Source organism: Papio anubis, chromosome 5 (genome assembly GCF_008728515.1).
Source record: "Papio anubis isolate 15944 chromosome 5, Panubis1.0, whole genome shotgun sequence".
Taxonomy (NCBI): Eukaryota; Metazoa; Chordata; class Mammalia; order Primates; family Cercopithecidae; genus Papio; species Papio anubis.
In genome coordinates this window covers 15,956,506-15,975,329 of record NC_044980.1, presented here as the reverse complement: position 1 = coordinate 15,975,329, position 18,824 = coordinate 15,956,506, and the positions used below count along the sequence as shown (strand labels likewise).

At 46.2% G+C, this 18,824-nt stretch overlaps 1 protein-coding gene and 1 long non-coding RNA gene across 5 annotated transcripts in view; one reads left to right on the top strand and one right to left on the bottom strand.

Annotated features, from left to right (window-relative positions):
• Positions 1–1,483, bottom strand: part of LOC110743431 — a 74,416-nt gene extending 72,933 nt beyond the window's left edge. For 3 of the 4 annotated variants that reach the window (XR_004183655.1, XR_004183656.1, XR_004183654.1), the window contains exon 1: positions 477–1,481. This is a non-coding gene — a long non-coding RNA (uncharacterized LOC110743431). Of the gene's footprint in view, positions 1–476 lie in introns of all 4 variants that reach the window. The other variant, XR_004183653.1, reaches the window with a different exon arrangement.
• An 84-nt stretch (positions 1,484–1,567) lies between these two features.
• The window catches only part of RETREG1 (reticulophagy regulator 1), a 149,600-nt gene continuing 132,343 nt past the window's right edge, over positions 1,568–18,824 (top strand). Inside the window, exon 1 of the mRNA XM_003899518.2 lies at positions 1,568–2,005. Within this exon, the coding sequence (XP_003899567.1) occupies positions 1,686–2,005 (320 nt within the window). The 5' untranslated portion in view covers positions 1,568–1,685. The remainder of the gene's footprint in view (positions 2,006–18,824) is intronic.

Below are 18,824 nucleotides of genomic sequence, written 5' to 3'. Positions count from 1 at the left end.
CTGGGAGCTTCCTGTGGGCAGAAGCTGCATCCACAGAGCTTAGCAATGCTGTATGTACTCGGTAGGTGCTCAGTAAGCCTTTGCATGGACTCTGGGAATATACCCCCTTTGAAGTACAACATACAGTAAAGTACAGAAACCTGCAGTGAATGTACAGATCAATGGATTCCGCATGTGTATACACAGAGGTTTACAATGGCCACCCAGAGGAGCGTTACAGAACATTCCCCCAGAGGCTCTCTTGACCCAGGGAATTTAATTGCCCTCCCTTCCATCCTGTGCAGGCAGGCTGGTTGCCAGTAAAGGGATATGAGATGCCCTGATTCATCCGCAGATAGAACCCTTAGGATGAGGGGGAAGGACCTGTCATTCTAGAGTAAAAGTAAGGCCAGGAAGATTAAAGAAAACAAAAATTTAAAAATGCAAATGGTGAAAAGCATAAACCATGAACTCTTTTCCTCTTTCCCCACACTCACCCAGAAGCACCGGGGCCAAAGAGATGGCATAGGAGGTCTCAGGATCACCTGCTGCCCCACCACTGCCGTGATGCTTGCTTGTGACGTAGAGACCGGAGTGGCTCTGAAATCACTGTCTTCAAAGCAGGCCAAACCTTGCTTGACACGTGCACAGGTCCATTCTTTTGCTTTTCAGCTCCCCGCAGGCGCGGACCAACGTGCACTTCTGAGCCAGATCACCTAGCCACAAGGAGGAAGAGAGACAGACAGAGAGAGAGAGAGAGAAGAGAGAGAGAAAGGAAGCACCTGAGAGAGAGAGAAAGAGATAGAGTCTGAGCCACATCACCTAGCCACAAGGAGGGGGAGAAAGGGGGAGAAGTGGAGAGAGAGACACACACACAGAGAGAGAAGAGAAAGGAAGCACCTGAGAAAGAGAGAGAGAGAGTCTGAGCCAGATCACCTAGCCACAAGGAGGGAGAGAGAGAGAGAAGAGAGAGAGAAAGGAAGCACCTGAGAGAGAAAGAGAAAGAAGAGAGAGAAAGGAAGCAGCTTCCCCCAACGCTGCGGCCTGGTGTTTCCTCCTGTGCCAAACGAGAGGGCCCCAGATTGATCCCAAATGCTTTTTCATTTCTCAATCCAACATTTACACCAGCACATTATTCCCAGGGTGCCCAAGACCTCTGCTATGGTTGTGCTGCTGTCCCTGCAAAGGCGCTGGGGATGGCCGAGGTGGGGGATGTTTTTGGGGGCTGAAATACGCTGCCAGGGGAAGGGGCGCCCCGATACCACCCTTAGTGGCTGCTGGTTGGGCGACCGGTGGCCCTGGCTTGAGAAAGTGAAAATGTCCAATCTATTTTGCCTGTAGCCTTGGGTCCCTTTTGGATACGGAACCGAGCAGCGGTCCTCCACTTGGCCCTCCCCCGCCGCTGCAAGGGAAAAGAAGGTCGTTTTCCTCGTGTCCCCGGAGAGGCCCTCGAGGAGCCCGGAGCCCCCCGGGGACGCCGCCCAGCCCCGGCGCCCGGCCCCGCCCCTGCGCGAACTCGGCCGCACCCACTTCCCCGGGCGGCGCCCCCTCTGAGGCCTGTGACGTCACAAGGCCCCCAGCCGCCTGCGCCCCGCGGTGCGCGCCCCGCTCCGGGACCTGCCGCCGCCGCCCCGCCCTCGGCGCCCACACCCAGGCGCGCCCGCGCGCGCGCCCGGCCCCGTCCTCGCCTGGAAGCCCAGCTGAAGATGGCGAGCCCGGCGCCCCCGGAGCACGCCGCGGAGGGATGCCCAGCTCCCGCAGCCGAAGAGCAGGCGCCGCTGTCGCCGCCGCCGCCCCAGGCACCCCCGGGAGAGCGGCAGCAGCAGGAGGAGGAAGCGCAGGAGGCTGGGGCGGCGGAGGGCGGGGGGCTGCAGGTGGAGGAGGCCGCGGGCCGGGCGGCTGCCGCGGTAACCTGGCTACTTGGGGAGCCGGTGCTGTGGCTGGGCTGCCGCGCCGACGAGCTGCTGAGCTGGAAGAGGCCGCTGCGGAGCCTGCTCGGCTTCGTCGCTGCCAACCTGCTGTTCTGGTGAGAGCTTGGGCAAGGTGGGGGCGCTCAGGAGGGCAGGTGACCTTGGGGCGCCCGGGGCCCCGGGGACCCAGTGCAGGGGGAGCCCGCGGGACACTGCGGAGGAAGAATTGTCAGCACTGCCCCACTTTCTCGGCCACCGGTCTCGAACAGGTAGACACTCACCGCAACTTTCCTCCGGACGCACGTCCCTATGAGCAGTTGTCGTCCTCCGTGTGCGGATCCAGCCTCAGATGCGAGGTGGTCGGCCGACCCGCAGGCACCTGCACCTACAGGTGTTCCCATCGTACTTGAAAACTTCGCCCCTGCTTTCTAAAACTCTAAGGTCTTGACCTGCTCGCCCAAGCTTGCCGGAGCAAACGTGCTTGAACGTGTCTTGGTTCTTGCGGCCCCAGCAGGCATATCTGGACCAGATTAGGTACACGTTCAAAACGGTGCCGTATTCATCAGTCACCTGAGATGGGCCCCGAATGATTTGGTTTTCCTTCCCCTGAAGGGTTAGGTTTACTGTCTTTATTCCCTGATAAGAAAACGGGAGGCAAACAAGCAGGTGGAGTATGCCCAGCACCCACTCCCGGGTGTGCCTAGTGTGGAAAACAGGTATATTTTTAGGTGAAGTACAGGGAGAATACACGGGAATGCTCAGCTCTTGAGCAACAGGTTTGTCTCTCCAAAAGGCGCTCTTCACCAGGAAGGCCAGGGAAGTGTCTGTCTCCTTCGTTGAAAGTGGCGTCCTGTCATCCGTTACCACGCTATTGAGGGCGGAGAAAAGCTTTCTTTGTTTTCTAAGTGTTCTCATAACAAACATGACCCACACGGTGCAGAATAATCAGAGCTCCGGTGACAGATACCTTGTTACAGGACAGAGATTTCTGAACCTTAAAGTTGAGAAATAAATTGCACAAAATAGCCTGTCATTTTCTAGGTTAACTTGAGCAAGGTGAATATTTCCTGCAGATCTCTACTCGTCCTGGTGTTTTCTCTTAAAACCAGCTCTGTCTTGTCGGAGGTCCCTGAAAGTGGATTAACTTTGGGTCTCTTAGCTACCTGTGTTTCTAGAGTTTATTCCAAATCTATCTTATTATGGAGTTATGCGAGCACTCAAATAAGAAGGACATATTGTCTTATGCTAGATTGGGCAATAGTCTAATAGTCTTAGGGCTGTGTCTCACTAATGTTTTCAATGTTTTTAACATTTTATTTCTTAATTTTAAATTTTATTTCTTTAAAAATCGAATACAGTCTCATAGTTCAAAAGTTTTAAAGGTACAAAAGGGTAAGCATTTTGAAAATCTCTTTCTCATCCCAGTCCCTGGCCGCCCAGTTACCTCACGGAGGCAACCAATGTTACTAGTTTCCTGTGTCTCTTTCCAGATAGTGCACATTTCAGCAAATACACCATATTCTATGCAAATTGTGGAATACCATATGAGCTCTCCCTTTTCCTAGTATTTCTTGGTGATTGCTTCCTTGTTCTTTTTCAGCTGCTTCAGAATTCTATTGTAAGGATGTCTCAAATTACTTAACCTGTCTCCTACTGAGGCAGTAATGTTTCCAAGCTTTTGCTATTTCAGCGTTATAGCTAATGACCCTGTACATGCATAATTTTGCATGTATGCAGGCATTTTAGAGAACTTCCCAGAAGTGGAATTGCTGGGTCAGATGGCATGTGTACTTGTAATTTTGATGGCTATCACCATATTGCATGCAGTTCCTTAGGATTCTAACAATTGATACTCCCACCAGCAATGTGTGTGACTGCCTACTTTGCTACACCCTTGCCAAGAATATTTTATGAAACTTTTTGATCCTATAAATCTGATAGGTGAAAAAGACTATCCCAAAATGTTTTTATTTTGCAATTCTCTGAGCATTTTATCTTATGTTTAATAACCACTACAGTTACCTTTTATCAGCATTTTTGTTTATAAATAACCTATTTTTTCAAGTAGGCCATTGTTCTTTTCCTTACTGATTTATAGGAGCTGTTTTTATATTAAAGACTTTAGCCTAATTTCCGTAACATGAGTTGCAAACTTTTTTTTCTATGATGTTTTCTTTAATGACACCTATTGAAAATAATGTTGTTGCATAAAATAATTGAAAGGCATATTTGGTAGTATTCAGGGGTGTTTTCTACCAACCATTTTATTTATGACTGATGGAGAGGAAAACATTGGCCAGCCATTCCACCTAGATACAGCCTTCTCCTTATCTGTTTTATTTCATCTCCTGTTTGTGGCATCTGCATTCCATGCATGTATTTTCTTTGACAAAAATGACTGTCCTGTTCTTTAAATTCAGAATTACTTGTTGCTTTTGCATTATAATTCATTGGAATTTATGACCCATTTATTAATGTCATTAAAGTTTTGTGTTTTTTTCCCTTTTATTTGTTGCTCTGGGGGTTAAAATGATTTTCAGGGACATTACTTTTTTTAAATAATGTGTGTCTTCTCAACTGATCTTAAATTATATGATACTCTAACCTTCCGTGTCTTGGGAACTCTAAAGCACTGTATTTTCTATGAGAAAAAAAAAATCAGTTTTAAAACTATGAGGAACCCAACCAAATCTGTCTTAAGCAATGGGATGTTGTTTTCACTTCAATTGATGTTATCTCAGTTTTGTAGAAATAAACTTTTTAAAGAGATATTTTTGAATGATTTAGCATTCAAAAATAATGACTAATGACTGGCATTAGCAGTGGGTTTTAGGAGTCTGAATTTGACTCAAAAGCTTCAACATTTATTATCTGCCCATTATCTGCAAGATTTTGGGCAAAAATTATGACACAGCCGTAACCAACGGGTATAACTCAAAGTTGCATGAATTAAGTGAGGTGGAAGATTCGGGAAAGGATAATTCGTTTTGATATGGTTTTTGGGAACAGTGGTATTGTGGATGGAAGAGATTGTGGGGTTCTTGATAAGAAGATCATGCTTGAACCAGACCTCAGTGGACAGGAATGATCTGGGAGATCTAGTACATGATCAAGAGCATTCTAACCCTGAGGAATACAATGAACACAATAGCATCTTGAAGGTGTACCTAATGTTTCAACCACCACACAGTGTGCAGATGCAATGGCAGCATGGGTTGGTAGAAAACGTGGTGGGAGATAAGGTTGGCTAGGTGGTTTGTGGGGTCAGTAGTTGCCTCAGATGCTATGTTGTATGTTTGGATTTGTTTTTTCTATAGGCAACAGGGACCCAAACAATACTTTGCAGAAGTGTCCACAAATAATTTAATGGATAAGTTTATTGTGGTTCATTTATTTATTATACATTGTGATACCATAAAACAATGAAAATACAGCTTTAGCAACAACAGGGATGAATTTTACAAATGTAATTTTGGTCAAAAGATGCACAGAATAATATATGCTGAATGATTCAATTAAGTTTTAAATGGTGCAGAAACTGAACAGGATTGGTCAGGGATACACACATACGAGATAAAACTACAAAGAAAATAAAAGACATTCTCGAATCAGATACATAAGGCAGACACACACATATGCATTCTTATCTATGATGTATTTTATGAAAAATACTAAAATATGAAAAAATGCTAAAAAACGATATTCACTGAGAACTCAGAGGGGTTTGGTAAAATAGAGGCCACGTAGAGTGCCTGTCTCAAAAAGCAGGGTTCCCACAACTGAAATAGATTGGGCAAGAGTCGCATAGTTTTGTGGCGATGAGGGGCCTCAGATAATAATATCTCACTCATTTCACCAATGAAGAGCATGTTTTTAGAATTTTTTCCTTCATTTAAAATTTTATTTATTTAAAAATTAACTAACGTAGCCTTACAGTTCAGATGTTTAAATGTACAAAAGGGTAAACATTTTGATGTCTTCCCACGCCTGTCCCTGTCTACGCAGTTTCCTCTCAGAAGCAACTGATGTTATACTTGTAAGCACATCCTGAAATAGACTGAGCCCAATGTAATAGAAAATGTTGGTTTTTTTTTTTTTGTTTTTTACAATATCAACTTTTTGTGGTTTACCACCAATAAAATGCACATACTGTAAGTATACAGTCATATGTATTATATATGCTATATATGCCTGTGTAACCGCACTAGCAGTCGAGAGCTAGAATATTTCATCACCCTTAAAGGCTTCTTTGCATCCCTCTTCTGTCAGCACCCACCCCTGGGGACTGATCTGTTTTTGTCACTGTTGACTAGGTTGGACTTCCCTAAAGCTTCGTGTTATTGTGTTATTTAGGGTAATGTCTTTTTTTTTTTTTTTTTTCCTGAGATGGAGTCTCACTCTGTCGCCCAGACTGGAGTACAGTGGTGTGATCTCGGCTCACTGCAACCTCCACCTCCTGGATTCTAGTGATTCTCCTGCCTCAGCCTCCTGAGTAGTTGGGACTACAGGCACCCACCACCACGCCTGGCTAATATTAGTATTTTTAGTGGTGATGGGGTTTCACCATGTTGGCCAGGCTGGTCACGAACTCCTGACCTCAGGTGATCCGCCTGCCTCGGCCTCCTGAAGTGTGTGATGTTCTCTTGTGTCTGGCTTTGCTTACTCAGCATAGTTTTGTGATGATGTACCACACTTTGTTTATCCATTTGCTAGTTGATGTTCTCTCAGGTAGTTTTCATGTTTGACTATTATGAATAAAACTATTGGAAAGCATCAGGTAGAAATCTTTGTGTGAAGTGTCTGTTTTTGGTGAGGAATGTGGTAAATCCTGATGGTTGCCTTGGATAGGCACAGAATGGAGTAAAAGGTCTGTCTCCTAAGTCTTGCTGACTGTCGTATTGAAATTTAGTGGCTTATGATGCAGCTCCTCTTTTAGGCATGTTACCTCTGCAGCCTAGAAAGCGTCTGTGATGTGATTTGGGTTTGAACCCATGGTTGGAGACCATGGCATTTAGAAAAGTCCATGCGTAGGCCTTTTTCCTTAGTGCCTGTGGCATTGCATGACGATGGCATTACCTTCTATTGGTATAAATACTAAAACTGTAAGAAAGTGATTTGCCTGAGGTGACCACACAGGGGCACCCCTGGCAGGAGACCTGGGGCACTCTGACTTTTCAGGCGTCTCAGGCTAGGCACCAGGCAGTCCTGAATGCCAGCAGGACCTCCCAAGAGTTCTTGGAGCACTGTCTATCAAATTGTTTTGGAAGGTTGCAGGGTTCAACCTCCCACTTAATGTCAAGCGCCCTTCTCTGCCAGCATGAATGGGGTGCCCCAGCTTGTGATAGAGCCATGGCTCTCAAAGTGAGGTCCTGGTCCAGCAGCATCCACATACGAGTGTCACCTGGAGATGCAAAATCATGGGCCTCCTCCACACTCACTGAACAGGAATGTCTGCAGGTGGGCCCAAAGCATCTGGGTTTTCTCCAGCTCTCCAGGTGATTTGATACATGTTCCAGTTTGAGAACCTCTATGTTTGAGCACGTTCTGGAATTGGGAGCTATCTTCTCCATAAGGCAGCATTTCCATTGCTGGGCGGCACTCACTGGTGTTTTCCTTACATGAAGGCCATTGCTTGATTGTCTCGCAGCTGCCCAGGATGTAGGCCCTTCCCCAGGACCGCCCTTTGTCTGTTTCAAAATCCATTCTCTTCTTAGTTCCCATTGAGTCTTCTCTTCCCCGGCTGAGAAATCCTGGGCGCCTCCACTCACCGCTGTCCTGTCTGCTTTGCAGATCCTTCTGGCCGGGCTTCAGTTCATCTGTATTCTGCCTGGAATGCGGCATTCCTGAGGTGGCCTGACCACTGTGTACTCTCTCCCTTCCTCCTGGATGGCGTCGTTCTAGCCTCAGAGCCTGAGATAGAATTTCTTTACCACAGTTGACAATAACTCCCTTTTACAGATGCTACTGTTGCTGGTTGTTAGACTCTTAAAAATAAGTAAATATATATCATCTAGCGCTTTGTCAAAGTATGGCTATATGTATAGTTATATATAGTTAACAGTTTGTCAAACTTTACTGACGTTATTATAAAGGGTGTTCACATGTAGCATCGTATTTACACCTTGCAGGAACCCAGTGAGGTGTGTGTTGTTCCCATTTTACACAGGAGGAAACGAGAGGCCCAGAGAAGTTAACTGAACACCAAAGCTGACGTTGACCTGTTCTGTTTAATAGAATGTTTGCAGTGATGGACATAGTCTGCCTTTGCACCACCTGTTATGGTAGCTTCTTGTGGCTGTTGAGCATGTGAAATGTGGCTAGTGGGACTCGGAATGCCGTTTGACTTTTATTTAAGTGTAAGTTTAAATAGCCACACATGGCTAGTAGCTGCTGTGTTGGCACAGTCTTAGATAAGGGCTGATGCTGGGTAATGAAGCAGCGTCCATTTTCCCTAAATTCAATGATTTTTCTACCCCATCTCTCTAAAGAACAATAGGAGACTATTAGGGCTTACTTTTTTCAGTATTACAGAGTTACACTTAATGATTTCAGCACAGAGTGAAAAAAATTATATTGGGAGAGGGTTGCTTCTGCATGAATGGGAAGGATCTTTTTAGACTGTCAGCCAGCCTGCTCCAAGTTCCTTGCCTTATCTGTGTTCTGTCTGAGTAGTGGGGACCTGTGAATGAGTGTCTGCTCCCTGCCCAGTGTGGTCAAGGGGGTGTACCTGGGCCCAGGGGGTATACCGGAAGCCCAGTGCCTGAACTTAGCCTACGCACTGGTTTAGGAGACACAGCTGATTTGGTGAATTGATTGAGAGAGTATGTCACAGTTCTAAATTGCACGTCACGGTCTCCAGGGCTTTACAGTTCGGGACAAAGTGGGGATGGGGGAGGTCTGGAATAGCTGATGAAAGTCTCGTGAGATTTATTGTATAAAGCTAGAAGAAAAGGTGTACTTTTAAAAGTGAGGTTAATGGTGAGGGATTTCCACGTAGGACAAACTCAGGAAGAAGTGGGAGATGAGCACTGGATGTGATCCGGATGGAGAGACTCTCCTGACTCACACCGAGGGTCTGTTTTGGGGACAGAGAATTCATCTTGGGTTGCCGGATCCACATGAGGTCTGAAACATTGTAGATGTTAAAAAAGATTTGGTGAAATAAGCTGGACTAGAGGATATTCTCCTATGATGAATAAGGTGGGGCTATTTAAAGACTGAGAGTGGGCTGGGCACGGTGGCTCACAATTGTAATCTCAGCACTTTGGGAGGCTGAGACAGCCAGATCACCTGAGGTCAGGAGTTCAAGACCAGCCTGGCCAACAGGGTGAAACCCCATCTCTATTAAAAATATAAAAATTAGCCAGGCATGGTAGCATGCGCCTGTAATCCCAGTTACTTGGAAGGCTGAGGCAGGAGAATCACTTGAAGCCAGGAGTTAGAGGTTGCAGTGAGTTGAGATCATGCCACCACACTCCAGCCTAGGTGACAAAGTGAGACTCTGTCTCCAAAAAAAAAAAAAAAAAAAGATAAATAATAAAAACAGTAAGAGTGGAGTGGATGGCAGGGGAGGTTTATGTGCTTGCTAAGGGGAATACCCAGAGGCGAGGCTGCAGATTGAAAGGGTGGGGCCAAGTTTTGAAGAGGTTACTATTGCACTATGCTAAGGAATTTGGATGACATCAAATAAGCAATACCCATCTATTACCTTAATATGAATACCATCATATTCCTCCCTTTCTTTCAGGACTTCCATTAAAATACGCAACAAGTATTTCTTTTTTCTTTCTTTATTTTTTAAAAATTGAGACGGAGTGTTGCTCTGTCTTCCAGGCTGGAGTGCAATGGCGTGATCTTGGCTCACTGCAACCTCTGCCTCCTGGGTTCAAGCGATTCTCCTGCCTCAGCCTCCCGAGTAGCTGAGATTACAGGCCCCTGCCACCACACCCAGCTAATTTTTGTATTTTTAGTAGAGACAGGGTTTTACCATGTTGGCCAGGATGATCTTGAACTCCTGACCTCAGGTGGTCTGCCCGTCTCGGCCAGCTGAGCCACCATGCCTGGCCAAAATATGCAACAAATATTTCTTGAGGGTGTGCTATATGCTGACACTGTTCTCGGTGCAAGGGATTTAACAGTGGACAAACAGATAAGATCCCTGTTCTCCCAGAGCTTGTATTCTAGTGGTGAAAGTGGTAGAAAAAAGGCAATAAACAAATGTACAAAATGCCAGAAGGAGCTGGATGTTATGAAGAAAACTAAAGCAAGGACAAGGGCTAGAGAGGGACAGAAGTGACTACTTTGTTGAGTGGTCATCATTGGCCTTTCAGGAAAGGACCTTGAGCAGACACCTGAGGAGCGAGTCAGGGAATGATCCAAACACTCTGGAGGGGAATGTTTCAGGCACAGGGAATGGCACACACAGAAGCCCTGGGATGGGAGTGGCCTTGGGGTGTTTGCAGGGCGGCAAGGAGGCCATTGTGGCTGGGGCTGGGTGAGCAAGTGGGAGGCAGTGATTGCTCAGCTTGGAACTTCATGCTACAGCTGTGCCAGAGGTTACTTGTCAGCTTTCTGCCAGCCCCTCTGGATGAATTAGGGGAGCAAGAGCCTGGGGCCAGGCACCAGCTAGGACACCATTGCAGGAGCACATGGTGGTGCAGAGAGGCTGAGCCAAGGTAGTGGGGGTGGGGAAGAGGAGATGGATTTGGGTAACTCTGGAGATAAAATCAGGAGGACAGAATGATTTGGTGGGTAGGGGGAAAGGCTATGGGCTAGATGACTTAGGCTATGGGCTAGATGAGGAGTGCCTGGTAGTGACCTTAACCAATGTAAGGGTGGCTGAGGTTGTGGCAGGCTGGGGTTGCCCAGGTTTGGCAGTGTTGCATCGGACGTGCCTGTAGCTCACCAGGTGAATTACCCACGTGTCACTACAGTGTTAGACACAGACTGACGCTCAGAGTGCAGGTTGAGTTTGAAGTATGGAGTTGTATGTGTTGGAGTTTAGTCATTGCAGCCTTGGGAACATGTGAAATTTCCTGGGGAAAGCTGGGGGAGAGTGTTGGGGAGATTGAATTACCACAGTGGGTGACCAGAAAGAGCACCTTGGGAAGGAGAGGGGCAGCAGAGGGGAGTCCCAGGAGAGGGTTGTTCTGGAGCAGCCAGTGTGGCAATCATGAATGTCATCTAGTACTTGATTTGTAGTTGCTCCTTTCTGGCCTCAGCTGTAGCAGTTTCTATAGGGGCCTGGTGGTCTCCAATCACACCCGAAGGGGAGGACACTCTTCCTTTCTCCGTGGCACCACCTCCTCGCTGCAGCATTGTGGCTCAGTGGAGGACACAGCTATCCACTCTATTTCTGGGCCTCTCTGTGATTTGGTTCTCAGGCTGGCTCCTGACTCGGTCAACAGGAATTCAAGTAGTTTAGGAAATCTTTTCTCTCTGCCATGGTCTGAATATTTGTGTCCCCTTACATTTCATATGTTGAGATCTTCTCCCCAGTGCCTTAGTTTTAAGGGGTGGAGGCTTTAGGAGGCTATTAGGTCATGAAGGGGGAGTCCTCATGAGTGGGATTAGTGCCCTTATAAAAGGGGTCAGAGGTAGCTTGTTCACTCCTTCCACCATGTGAGGACACAGCAAGAAGGTGCCATCTGCAAAACAGAGAGTGAGCCCTCACCAGATGCCAAAAATGCCGGTGCCTTGATCTTGAACTTCCCAGCCCCTAGAATTGTAAGACATGAGTTTATGTTATATATAAGCCACCTAGTTAATAATATTTTTGCTATAGCAACCCAAGTGGACTAAGCACCCTCTCTCTATTGCTTGGCCTTCACCCCGATGAGATACCTTAGTTTGAATGTCAGAAGCTACATTTCACCAGTGTTTCTATTTTCATTCCCTTTGTAGAGTCTTAACATCCTATTCCCTCCCATTCTTATTCCATTCTCTAGATCCCTGGAGATGCCTGGGTAGGTATTCCAAAGGACACTAGAATTTGTGGGGAAAGGGACAATGGAGAGGCAAGGTCAATTATATGGTGAGGGAATGTGACAGCGTGAAGCTCTGGGGAGGACCGAAGGGGCTGGGTGAGAAGGACACCTTTTCTGGGGAAAGATGGCTATACCTTTTGGGTATACACCCGAGATTAATTCTCTGTCCCCAAAACAGACCCTCAGTGTGAGTTGGGAGAGTCTCTCCATCCTGACAACATCCAGTGCTCATCTCCCATTTCTTCCTGAGTTTGTAGTCCAAGTGGCAAGGAGTCACATGTGTTGTCTGATTTCTCTCTGAAGGAGGGTTGTAATCCACTGCAGTTGAGGAGGTTAAGGCAGGACAAGGCACCTGCAGAGACTGGCTGTAGGCTTTAGTGGGGAAGCACAAATGACTGGGGGAAAATGCTAGATTACTCTTGTTTTGCTTTGTTTTGTTTAATTTATGTTTGGCCATTTCTTCAGTGCAGACATTTTATGTCAGGCTCCTGTATCTTCATCTTTGTCCTCATTGACCATTTTTTCCCAAGGTGCCTTTTTAATGGAGTACTACTAATTTTAGTATTGTAGTCACTGCTATACTATGTTAAACAATAAATATCTTACGAGAAATTTCCCATTTGCTAAAGATAAAATGAGTCCAAGATATCCATGTGCAATTTCGAACGTACTTTTAGAAGCATGCAGCTGTGAAGTATTTTCAAATGTTTTGCCAGATGATTCAGTGTAGTGCTCTTTGTTTGCTGCTGATTGTAGTTTTTGGAAAGATTTTTGTCTCAGGGATGAAGAAGGCAACACCTAAGTGAAAACACATTGGATGAGGTGTGGCCATCTCCACGCTCCTGATGGTAATCCCAGATTGGGAGAAAGAGCCACCGCGGGAGGCTGGCCTCCCATCTCTTCCCAGACACTCACCAGACCTTTCACCTGAAAGGTGAACTCAGATGACAGAGGGAGCTCTCCTGAGTTGTGGCCACGTGGACTTTCTGGGTTTCTAGATAAACCATTGTGGCTATTGTGTAATGAGCCATTCTTCTTTTGACAATTTTGTGGCACACTTTCTGTGGCCTTGCATAATTTCCTGGATTCCTGCAGTGATCCTTGATAACAGCAGTGACCATTTATGGGGCTCCTGCTTTGCTAGGCACTTGGTGGAGTTTCCTTATTTAATGATCACACCACACCGCAAGGTATCATTGCCCCATTTGGCAGAGGGGATATTGGGGCTCAAGGGATTTAAGTCACTTGTCCCAAGGTGATGGTATTTGGCAGAATGGGGATTCCTATCAGGTTTCTGCTCCCCACCCCGCCCCAATAAACTGGACGGCAAGGGAGGCTGCAGGGTACAATCAAAGCGTAATTCAATATGACTTCTTCCCTCTGCTTCTAGAAGACAGAGTTAATTTCTTTCTCAGATCAAACCATCAGCTTTCACTCACAGAGCTTGCTATCTCCATTTGCTTTATGGAAAAAGGTTAAATTATTTTTCCAAGTAAAATTTCGGCACCAACCGTGGCTTCATCCCTTTAGAGCATTCCACCCTGCCACCTTTGTTTTCCATTTTAGGCATTGATTACCAAAGCAGGGTGTGTATTTCTCTGAGTTGTCAAGTGGCCCAATCTCATCATATTTCAGTTCCCTTTTGTATGTGCTCTTTTGACCTGGGGTCAGGGGGCGAGTGGCACTTTCCCTACAGGTAAGATGTCATGTGGGTTCTGGCCTGTTCTTAGCTGATTGCACTGCTTTGTGGTGTAGAGTGCTGCATGAAATATGCGATGTGGGATGCGAGCCCAGGTGAATCTAGAGTTTGGGGTACCAACATGTTGTGCTGAAGGAGCTCTACTGCCACTCCGAGGGTGGGGTTGGGCTGGGGGACTGGGGGGCATGGCGCCATTATAGAGGGAGCACAGGATAGCCCACACCCACCCGTGCCTCTTCTCGCCTACTCTGCAATGCTGCGTGCTCTGTGGGTAGCCCCTCTCCCACCAGGACTGTGACCCCATGCATCTCTGGTTCCTGCTCTGTCCCTTACCTGTCATTAGGCCCCCTGTCACCTCTTCAGTGAGATTATCTCCAGCCTAGACTCCATCTAGGTCTTGCTTGTTAATTTCAGTTTCAGATCTGCAAATATTCTTCAGAGAATTTGGTGTAACTTGAAGGTATTTTGTTAATTTTTCTCTGTGTTTGTTTTTCTAATTCTTAAAGCCTTGTTAAAACTCTGTTAAGTATCCCTTAGGTCAAAGAAAAAAATTAAAGCTGCAATTACATACTATATAGTAAATGATGTAGAGAATACTGTGTATGAAGATCAGTCTCTCCCTCACACACACATACATCTTTAATGTCAATTAATTCCACTGGGTTTTTAATTAAAATGCAGCAATTTCTTACCCTATCTCAGCCTACTTTCCAGACCTGTTTCTAGGAATGACTGTTGTTTATTATGCTCTTGACTCTATATAGACTTTTCTAAGTAAAAATCATTTTTTTTTTTTTGAGACAGAGTTTCTTTCTTTGTTGCCTAGGCTGGAGTGCAACGGCACAATCTCGGCTCACTGCAACCTCCTCCTCCCGGGTTCAAGCAATTTTCCTGCCTCAGCCTCCTGAGTAGCTGGGATTACAGGATATGCCACCACACCCGGATAATTTTGTATTTTTTAGTAGAGACGGGGTTTCTACATGTTGGTCAGGCTGTTCTCGAACTCCCGACCTAGGTGATTCACCCGCCTCGGCCTCCCAAAGTGCTGGGATTACAGGTGTGAGCCACCACGTCCAGCCTCTAAGTAAAATTCTTAAAATGCTGGTTTTTGATTCAGCAATCTAAGACATTAATTTTCTTCCGACACCCTGATTCACATACACTCTTCTCATCCCCCTTCCCTTGTAATGATATCACCAGTTTTGGTTGAAGCATTATGACTATGTAGTATTGTTCATATGTGAGCTAAGTAGAGTATCATGTTTACATTTCCTGTCTTGTTCAACGTTATTTTGCCGTTACTCTCAGAATTCTCAGCCTCATGGTTCCCAGTGAATTGGGAAGAGTCCCAGAGTTCCCAGGAACGCAGCCTCTTAGTTCTTCTCAGTTCCCTTCCTTCTGTTCTGGTCTCCTCGATGCCCCACTGAGCTTGCTGTCCACTTAAAACATGCCCGTCATCATTGTTTTCTTTCTCTCCTCTGATGGAGCCCCTGATACTGGACCCTTGCTTAAAACAGGAGGTCAGGTCAAAGTCAACATCCTGAATGGGGAGGCCCCCATTTCTTCTTCTTGAGAATATTCATGAGAGTGTAAGGTTTTCTTCACATTTGTCCCGAGTTCTTGATTTCTGTTTGTTTCTCCTCCGTTCCTGAAGCCTTCCTTGGTGCACTCCTCTATATGGGGAGAGCACATTCTCTAGCTTTGAGAGAGTACAGAGGAAATACATGTTTTGAGAACTTGTATGGGAAAACGTCTTTATCCTACCCTTGCTGTGGATTTCTCGTCTGGCTTGTTTTAGAGTTCTGGGTTGGGAAGAATTGCTCTTAGAAATTGGAAGCATTGCCTCCTTGTCTCCTCACTTGCTTCCAGTGTTGCACTTGAGCTGACAAAAGGCCTGCCAATGCCTGATCTCTTATAGATGACCTGGTTTTTCTCCCTGGAAGGTTCTGGGGTTTTCTCTTGATTATTGATATTTGATATTTCAGACTGATAGGCCTCTGTTGACCTTTTTTTCATTTATTGTTCTTGGTTTTATGAACAGTCTCAACTGGAAACTTACGTCTTTCAGTTTTGGAAAATTTTCTTAAAGTCTTTTAAAAATAATTTCCTGGCCAGGTACAGTGGTTCATGCCTATAATCCCAGCACTTTGGGAGGCTGAGGCGGGTGGATCACTTGAGGTCAGGAGTTCAAGACCAGCCTGGCTAACGTGGTGAAACCCTGCCTCTACTAAAAATACAAAAATTAGCCGGGCATGGTGGTGCATGCCTGTAATCCCAGCTACTTGGGAGGCTGAGAGAGGAGAATCGCTTGAACCCGGGAGGCGGAGCTTGCAGTGAGCCGAGATCACGCCATTGCACTCCAGCCTGGGTGACACAGCAAGACTCCATCTCAAAAAAAAAAAAAATGAAAAAAAAAAAAAAAAAAAAAAAAAGAAAATTCCTCCTCTTTGTCTCTTCTTTTTTTATATTTTGTTTCTAAAGACAGGGTCTCGCTGTGACACCCAGGCTGGAGTCCAGTGAGGAGATCATATCTTAAGCGATCCTCCCACATCAGCCTCCCGAGTAGCTGGGACCACAGGTATACACTACCATGTCTGGCTACGTTTTTAAAATTTTTGTTGAGATGGGATCTTGCTGTGTTGACCAGGCTGGTCTCTAACTCCCAGCCTCAAGCAATCCTCTGGCCTCCACCTCCTGACGTGAGCCACCACGCCCAGCCTGTTTTCTTTTTTTTTTTCTTTGGAGAGCTTACTGGTCAAACATCGGACTTCTTAGATTGCTCCTGATTTTCTCAGTTTTTCTGTTTTCATCTCGGTCTTCTGTTCTGCTTTCAGGAAGCTTCCTGTATCTTTTGCATTCTACTGATTTAAAATTTCTGGTCTCATTTTTAGTTCCAAGACATTTTCCTCATTTTTGATTTTTTTCCTTTTAGATGCACTTATTTTGATTCTTAGCTTTTTGATTCTTAGATTTTTCTCCTCCTTAATAAAAAGGAGAAGATAGTGTATTCGAGGTTTTCTTGTGTGTGTCCCGAGTTCCTTATTTCCGTGTGTTTTGTCTCTGTTAGGTGTTCTAAGGGGTCCTCAGATTTCCTGTTCCTGTTTCACAGTAAAGGGCTCCAAGGCTTAGCACAGTGTGCTGGGCTGAGGAGTGGCCACTTCACAGCGTTCACTGTGGGTCATCAGCATGCTGACCTCTCCTGTGGGGGCGGGGCAGGGAGGGGAAGCCTGACGCCAAGTGTTCTGGGAGCTGTGCCAGGGAGATGGTGAACACGTGGGGGTCCCCATCAGAATGTGCCTGGCATCAGCTCCCTGTTCTCAGCGTGGTTCCTCTGTTCTGCTCTCTTCTGTCCTGTTACCCCCGGCGTCTGAAGCCCTTCCACTTTAATTTTTTCAGAGAACAACCTCCTACTTCTGTCAGGGTGGAGGAGGGGTCCTCTCTCCTGACCTTGCTGGGTGGGTAAAGATCTGAAGTTCTAACTGTTCATCATACAGATTTGTAGGCTGGGCACAGTGGCTCACGCCTGTAATCCCAGCACTTTGGGAGGCCGAGGTGGGTGGATCACCTGAGGTCAGGAGTTCAGGACCAGGCTGGCCAACATGGCGAAACCCCGTCTCTACTAAAAACACAAAAATTAGCCGGGTGTGGTGGTGTGCACCTGTCCCAGCTGCACGGGAGGCTGAGGCAGGAGAATTGCTTGAACATGGGAGGTGGAGGTTGCAGTGAGCCAAGGTCATGCTACTGCACGCCAGCCTGGGTGACATCTTCACACCTGTCCTGGCCCCTGTCCTCCTAGTGCCTTCTACTCCCAAGCTCTCCTGGGACCTGCAGCTCAGGGGAATGTGCTTTTGGGGGCCATCCCCTTGCACCCTTGCAGTTCCCAGCGCTCTTCCTGCTACTTGCTCAGTTTTCACCCTGGAGCTTGCTTTCCATCTTCTAGACGTTTGCTGATATCCCCACCGTTGTCTCCTTTCCTGCTTTCTTTTAGCCTCCTGCATGCATATCTTTGTCAGTATTTTTACTTTTTATTCTGGCGGGGTTTGGGGAGGAAGAGGAGAAAGATATGCATGTTCAGTGTGCTATGCCTGACCATAGGGCTGGCTCCCACCTGAATGCTGCCTCCAGCAGGGCAGAGAGCAGTCTGTTGCTTCAGCCATGTATCCCAGCACCGTGGCATATGGTAGGTGCTCAGTAATTGAATGGGTAAAACTTCAGTGACACCCTCTGCTTTTTCATCCACTTCCTCATGATTCCCATACTTTTGGGAAAGGTGGCCAAGTTCCCTGCTCACCTCCCTTGAGAAGAAGAATTTCTGCTCTTTTCCCATTTCTTTTCCAAAATACTGTGTGGTTGTGATAATTCCTATCCAATCCAAGTGCAGCACTTTGTAGATTTTAAATTAAAAATTGGCATGATGATAATTTATTACTGAGTAGTAATATATGTCTAGATTTTGAAAAGTTTACTAAGTAGACTATTAGTGAATGGAGTATATTTAGTTCTAGCTAGTCTCACTAAAGCATGAGAATGGCATTTTATTACAGCATTTCTTTTCATTTGTAAAAACTTTATTTATTTTTTCTTTTTTATTGAGACAGGGTGCTGCTCTGTTGCCCAGGCCGGAGTGCAGTGATGTGATCTTGGCTCACTGCAACCTCCACTTCTGGGCCCAAGCAGTCCTCCCACCTCAGCCTCCTGAGTAGCTGGGACTACAGGTCTGTGCCACCACACTCAGCTAATTTTTTACATTTTTTGTAGAGATGGGGACACACTCTGGGGTCTCACTCAACTCCTGATTGAGCCAGCCTGGGTAACATAGTGATCCTCGCACCTCTCAAGTGATCCTCCCACCTCAGCTTCCCAAAGTGCTGGGATTGTGAGCATGAGCCACTGTACCCAGCCTGTAAAATTTAAACAAATAGAGCATGATTTGTGAATGAAAGGCCCCCAGTATCAAACTCTAAATCCTAGGTGTCTTCAGCCTACCTTGATCTGACATTGAACTTTAACTGTAGTGGGCCTCAAAGGACTTGGTGGGGTCTGTCACTTACAAAGGATGGTTATAAAGGATGGTTAAAGATGGTTCTTAGTGTTTAACAATCTCTTGGGAGAGATGACATGGAAAGCAGCAACTAGTTCGATATGACAAATATGAGTAACAGGTACCCAGGCCGCTGCCACTGTGGGAAGGAACAGAAGTCCTCCGAATCTGGTGACTGCAAGGAGGTCACGCTTTTGTGAGTTGTGAAT